At 45.0% G+C, this 6,000-nt stretch overlaps 1 protein-coding gene across 1 annotated transcript; it reads right to left on the bottom strand.

Annotated features, from left to right (window-relative positions):
• Positions 1-1,562: 1,562 nt before the first annotated feature.
• LOC142829540 (uncharacterized) lies at positions 1,563-4,356 on the bottom strand. The gene is made up of 2 exons (XM_075929633.1): positions 3,250-4,356; positions 1,563-3,096 (listed from the first exon to the last, which is right to left on the bottom strand). Exons 1-2 carry the CDS (start codon positions 3,370-3,372, stop codon positions 2,227-2,229), a joined length of 993 nt encoding a protein of 330 aa, XP_075785748.1. The 5' UTR covers positions 3,373-4,356; the 3' UTR covers positions 1,563-2,226.
• Between the last annotated feature and the right edge of the window lie 1,644 nt (positions 4,357-6,000).

Below are 6,000 nucleotides of genomic sequence, written 5' to 3'. Positions count from 1 at the left end.
AGTGTAGACATAGCTTGAGTGATCAGCCTCTTGCTAGCAGCAGAAACCTTCTCTGTGTCATGGCTCCTTCCCCACTCTGGCATGATAAATGCAGAAGTGGGGGCCAGCAAGTGTACCCCAAAGCCTTATCTACCAGGCTTTGGTATAAAACTTCCCCCAAGATCTTAAAAACCCTAGATCTTGGGAATAAAACTTCCGCTGCCACCACCCAAATGTTGCTAAAGAAACCAGGGGAAAGATCATTTGGGAAATCTTCCCCCTAAAACAAAAATCAGGGCACACCATTAACCACTGCCAGGTTAATAAAAGAAAAGAAAGAACTTTTATTATTACAACAATATTCTGGTTGTAAGTATAATGACTAGAGAGGAAGGTAACAAAATATACTCATGGAGAAACTCCATGGGCCTAGAACTTAGTTACAAAGAAAAGCCAAAACATCTTTTAGGCAGTGCCAGATCTCAGATCCCATACCCAATCCATAACACAATAAAACCTAACGAAACTACCTAAACTTTACCCTACTTACAGAAAATGAAGAATGGTGTCTTGGAGAGAGAGAGACATGCTTGTCCCTCTCTGTAGCTGCAGAGAACTCTCAGAGAGACAAAAAGGGAGAAAGGAAAAAAAACCCAAATTCCTTTGTCCCAGTTTGAAAAGTCCCACCTACATTCTTATTGGTCTCTCCACCTGGCTAGGTGTAGTTAACCCCTTAATCCCCAGGCTGCTGGCTAACCCTCATAATCATGACATGCCCACCAAATCATAGACGGTGCTGGACAGCCTCTGGCCACACTGGCTGTGATTTCTTCCTGTAGGTCTAAGATAAAACATAGTAAATACATTATGCACACTTGACTAAACGCTTGAAGACATAAAAAGTAAGCATAGAGTACCATCACAGCTATACAGAGAATATTAAGTAGTTGAGTCCAGAAATGCCTCATTAACCAATCAAACTCTCAGTCTCAAAATCAAATTTAGAATAGCGTGGGGTCTTGATCTAAAGTTCAATTGACCAGGTTCTGTGTCTCTTGCGAAATATACCACTATCATACACCAGGCCAGGTCTTGGCACCACTGAGAGTGTCAGCTCAGGGCGAATTGCTTAAAACCAGGGCTATTTACCGCCCTCAACTGGGGTCCTTTCCCAGGCACCCCTCAAATTACACCGAGCACTTCAGCTGCCTCCCCGGTCAGCCGCAAGCCTCACCAGCAAAACCCCATAGACACTCCAGCTTCCCGGTGCCATCACCAGACTTAGGCCTCACACACAGGTGAGAGGTTATAAAACCTACACTCACCAACTCCAAACAGATCCTCCTGGTCCAAAGGACTCAGCCACAGTCCCAAGCCAATTTTCACTTTAAATCTTACCCACAAGATCACGCTGGCCAATCCTTTAGAATCTAAACTCTAAAGATACATTAATGAAAGGAAGAAAATGTTGAGAGTAAGGTTGTTAATGAGAATCTTCATATATAACATCACACATGTATACACGTCTCATACATAGAATTAACAGTGAACAAGCTTTCATTAGACACCTTACATGGGTTCCTTTGCACGAAATGTTGCTGTGCCTCAGTTTCCCTTCCCACACAGCATATCAATTTTGGAATGCCCCTTCTCAGGTGAGAAGCTCCAACACTAATTACAAGTATTAACAGTGAAATACCAGGGTCCCAAAGCTTTTGAACATGCAGTGTGTCCTTGGGTACATCTTGTAACAGTTTCCAGGGTTTTGGTACAAAATCATGCACAGTGGACATCGTTACCATTCTTAGAAACAGCAGTACAGTGGTTATGCAAGTTAACATAAGCAGTAGGAACACATCCACCCCAACTGTACATTGACAATTCTGGCTTTTTACATTTAAAAAGTTGCAACCTTCCTGGGCAAACACAAGTCTTTTCCCTCCCCCATGCCCTGTGGGTTTAGGTTGTGAACGTCCTCCCACACAGACATAGGCCTGGCTGGGTGTGGCTCCCCTGCTCACAATGGCTATGGAATTCCTTTGCTCCTCACAGGATCTTTCTATCCCCAAGTCACTTTTACCCCCCTCAAGCACAGCAACCTGCTGGCCAGCCTCACCATAAGGATCTTCTTCCTTATGACTTTCTGCAAGCAAAAGTTTATCTTCCCCTGGCTCTACAGCAGCATCACCCTGCTGAACCACCACCAACTCCTCCTGCGATCCCTCTATCCCCTGAACAGGCAGGTCTTCACACAGCCCCCCCTTCAGGAAAACACACAGACTCCTCTGGGGAAAGATCAGAGACCTCCCCCTCTCCTTTCTGGGCTTCAGCTGCCCCCAGAGCTAAATCTGGGCCCACAGCACTCTCCTCAGCCAATCCAGGCTGACAGGCACCTCCTGTAGACAAAGAACTAGGCAGAAACCCTTCCCCCACATGCATACTGCCCTCCTCAGCAGCCAAACTGCCAGGCTCCACACACACAGGTTGCTCACACTGAACACCCTCCAGAATTTGATCTTTTTCCCCAACTAAACTTTCACTCTGGCCAGTCACTCCAGACTGCACCAGAGGGACCCTTTCCCGGAACAGCGCAGAGAGAGCCCAAAAATCTGACTCCAGCCTCTCCTCTGAGGCTCCAGGCAGACATGTAGAGGCCTCACTCACAGACACACAACTATCTCCCTCAGGCAAACACTCAGAGAAACTTTTACCTTGCTCCCCATAGGCCTGACTCGCCACAGACAACTTCCCAGATTCACACTCACCCCCTTCCCAAACCTCATGCATGTTCTGGGGCTGGGTTAAGGTATCTGCCTGATTATACATACTATTCATGCCATAATCACACCCCATCCCCACATGGTTCTCCACTGAACCCCCCTGAGGATACAGTCTCTGTTGTTCTTCCACTCCCTGGACCTGGAGTTTTCTGGGATATTGAACAGGGACTGGAACATTCATGGGAGCAGGATGGTCAGTTGATGGGGCCTTCGCTTTAGCAATCCTCTCCTGTGTTTCCACTTCGATTCGCCTGGTCTCGGCCTTTATTTCCGCTAGTCTTGCCTGTGCTGCTGCTAGCCTCTCCAGATGTTCTTGCTGGGCACGCTTCTCCTCGGCCTCACGTTGTGCACGCCTGTCTTCGGCCTCTCGTTGTGCACGCCTGTCTTCGGCCTCTCGTGCACGCCTGTCTTCGGCCTCTCGTGCACGCCTGTCTTCGGCCTCTCGTGCACGCCTGTCCTCGGCCTCTCGTTGTGCACGCCTGTCTTCGGCCTCTCGTGCACGCCTGTTTTCGGCCTCTCGTGCACGCCTGTCCTCCAGCTGTAGGAAAAACTCCATCTCCTTGTCAGTTAGAGGCCTGCCGATCTTACAGGCAACTTCCCATGTAGAAGGCATTGGTGAGGGGGGAGAAGCGCTGCTTTACATTGCTCCTGCCCTCTCCTTGGGGAATGAATCTGTCCTAGAGTTGGACATCCTGTCTTAACTAGCCTAGCTGTCCAGTTGTCCCGAAAGCTAGAAAAAAACAAACTGTTTGGGTAGGTCTGTGTCTGGCTTAAGGTCTGCCCCTCCCTGAGGCAGCCCAGCAACAAAAGAAAAAACAAAAGGAAAACTGCAAAGCTTGCAACTCAAAAGAAACTTGTGCCCTTTTAAAAATCCTGGGTTCTCCAAATAATCCCACCGCTATGCCACCATGTCATGGCTCCTTCCCCACTCTGGCATGATAAATGCAGAAGTGGGGGCCAGCAAGTGTACCCCAAAGCCTTATCTACCAGGCTTTGGTATAAAACTTCCCCCAAGATCTTAAAAACCCAAGATCTTGGGAATAAAACTTCCGCTGCCACCACCCAAATGTTGCTAAAGAAACCAGGGGAAAGATCATTTGGGAAATCTTCCCCCTAAAACAAAAATCAGGGCACACCATTAACCACTGCCAGGTTAATAAAAGAAAAGAAAGAACTTTTATTATTACAACAATATTCTGGTTGTAAGTATAATGACTAGAGAGGAAGGTAACAAAATATACTCATGGAGAAACTCCATGGGCCTAGAACTTAGTTACAAAGAAAAGCCAAAACATCTTTTAGGCAGTGCCAGATCTCAGATCCCATACCCAATCCATAACACAATAAAACCTAACGAAACTACCTAAACTTTACCCTACTTACAGAAAATGAAGAATGGTGTCTTGGAGAGAGAGAGACATGCTTGTCCCTCTCTGTAGCTGCAGAGAACTCTCAGAGAGACAAAAAGGGAGAAAGGAAAAAAAACCCAAATTCCTTTGTCCCAGTTTGAAAAGTCCCACCTACATTCTTATTGGTCTCTCCACCTGGCTAGGTGTAGTTAACCCCTTAATCCCCAGGCTGCTGGCTAACCCTCATAATCATGACACTCTGGAACTATAAATTGTTGAGAGAGGAAGTTGTTGGCATATCCACTTCAGAACTTCATTGAACTGAAATAATCTAAGTTTTCTGAATTTCAGGCTACTGTGAAAATATCTATTTCAGTAAGTGATTGAGGTATGCTGGGTACAGTCTTTTGAGGTGCTGAGGGTTATCAATTCTGGATTCTCATTTGGGTTAAGAACTTCTGTGGGACGAGGGAGTGATATTGTGGAATTATCTGTTACTGATAATTGACTATTTTGTTGTCACTGTGAGTAGAATTTGGTGTATAGGGACCAATTAACCGCTAGGTTGCTGTTAGGTTTGTTGTTGTTTTTACCAAATGTGATTTTAATTATCGTTCAGAGCATCTAGTGCCTTTGAGTAAGCATCTTGTCTGTCTTTGTATGTACTGCTAACAAAATAAAATAAATAAGCGCATGTAAGTGGTCCCAGCTGGACATACAATTGCCTGTTTTGTCCATGGCATTAAGGAGCATTTTTCTGAAAATTTAGCCCATTGTGAACACACAACAAAAGAAGAATGGAGAGCAATAGTTTGCAGCAATATCAAATTGGGTCTGAATAATAAAGATGTATAAAATGGTTTAGCTAAATAAAATGCAGCTTGAATTTTTATCAAATACTTGATAACATCATTTACACAGATTCAATTAATATTCATTTTCTTTATTTTTGTGTGTAGCTCTATGTTTCCTGGCTTTTGTAAGGATCAGAAGAAAAAAATACAAATTTAATTAGAGATGGGCTCAAACCTCAAGACTTGAAGTCAGATCAAGACTTGCAGTCAGATACATATTTTGAACACCTGAAAATTTTGGATACATACAGATTAGAACTGGACAACACTTTAATAGAAGATATTTCCTTGAAAAATTCATTATTCAGGGTCCAAAACTATCTGTCAAGTTCAATGATTAGTTGCGCCCAGGGACCATTTCATTTGAACAGTTTTAAAACATTTCAAGTTGATTTCTTCATTTCTAAACACTGTGTAGAGAATACCAAAATGTCCAATTCCTACTTTTTGATTTCAAACGGTGTTTCAAATTCAAATTTGACAGTTTTCAAAGAAAAAACACAGAAAAGGATAACAAACAGCCACAATAGCTGATGGAGTGAGGAGAAAGTACACAGATCACCTGCATTCCTCTCCCTCAAAGGAGTGAGTGACCCAGGATATGCACTTTCCTCGTGATTCCTAACAGTGACAGAAGGGGAAGAGCAAGCAACAAGCAGGGTTGGTGTTGCCCTCCTTACCCCCAATTTCTTCCCTACAAACACCAGCCCCCTGCCCTGAGCCCCCCCCCCCCCCCCCAGCTCTCCTATCCTGGTTCCTGCAGCACTCCACACACAGACACCAACCCTCTGCCCTGAGCCCCTCTTCACATTCCCAGCCCTGACTCCTGCACCTCCCATCACCATCCTCCTGCCCTGAGTCCCGCCCCACATCAACCTATTTACCTGAACCCTCTGCACTTCATCCCACACTTAAATTTCTTACTGGTGCTGTTATAGAGCAACCCTCCTCCTCCCAAATCCTGCGCTGAGTGCCCGTGTGTGTGTGTAATACAACAATACCTATATTAAAATTAAGTTATTTTCAGCCCTGATTAGG

This window comes from Pelodiscus sinensis, chromosome 5 (genome assembly GCF_049634645.1).
Source record: "Pelodiscus sinensis isolate JC-2024 chromosome 5, ASM4963464v1, whole genome shotgun sequence".
Taxonomy (NCBI): domain Eukaryota; kingdom Metazoa; phylum Chordata; order Testudines; family Trionychidae; genus Pelodiscus; species Pelodiscus sinensis.
The sequence above is the reverse complement of the archived record's forward strand: the minus strand, read 5'-3'. Positions and strand labels throughout refer to the sequence as shown.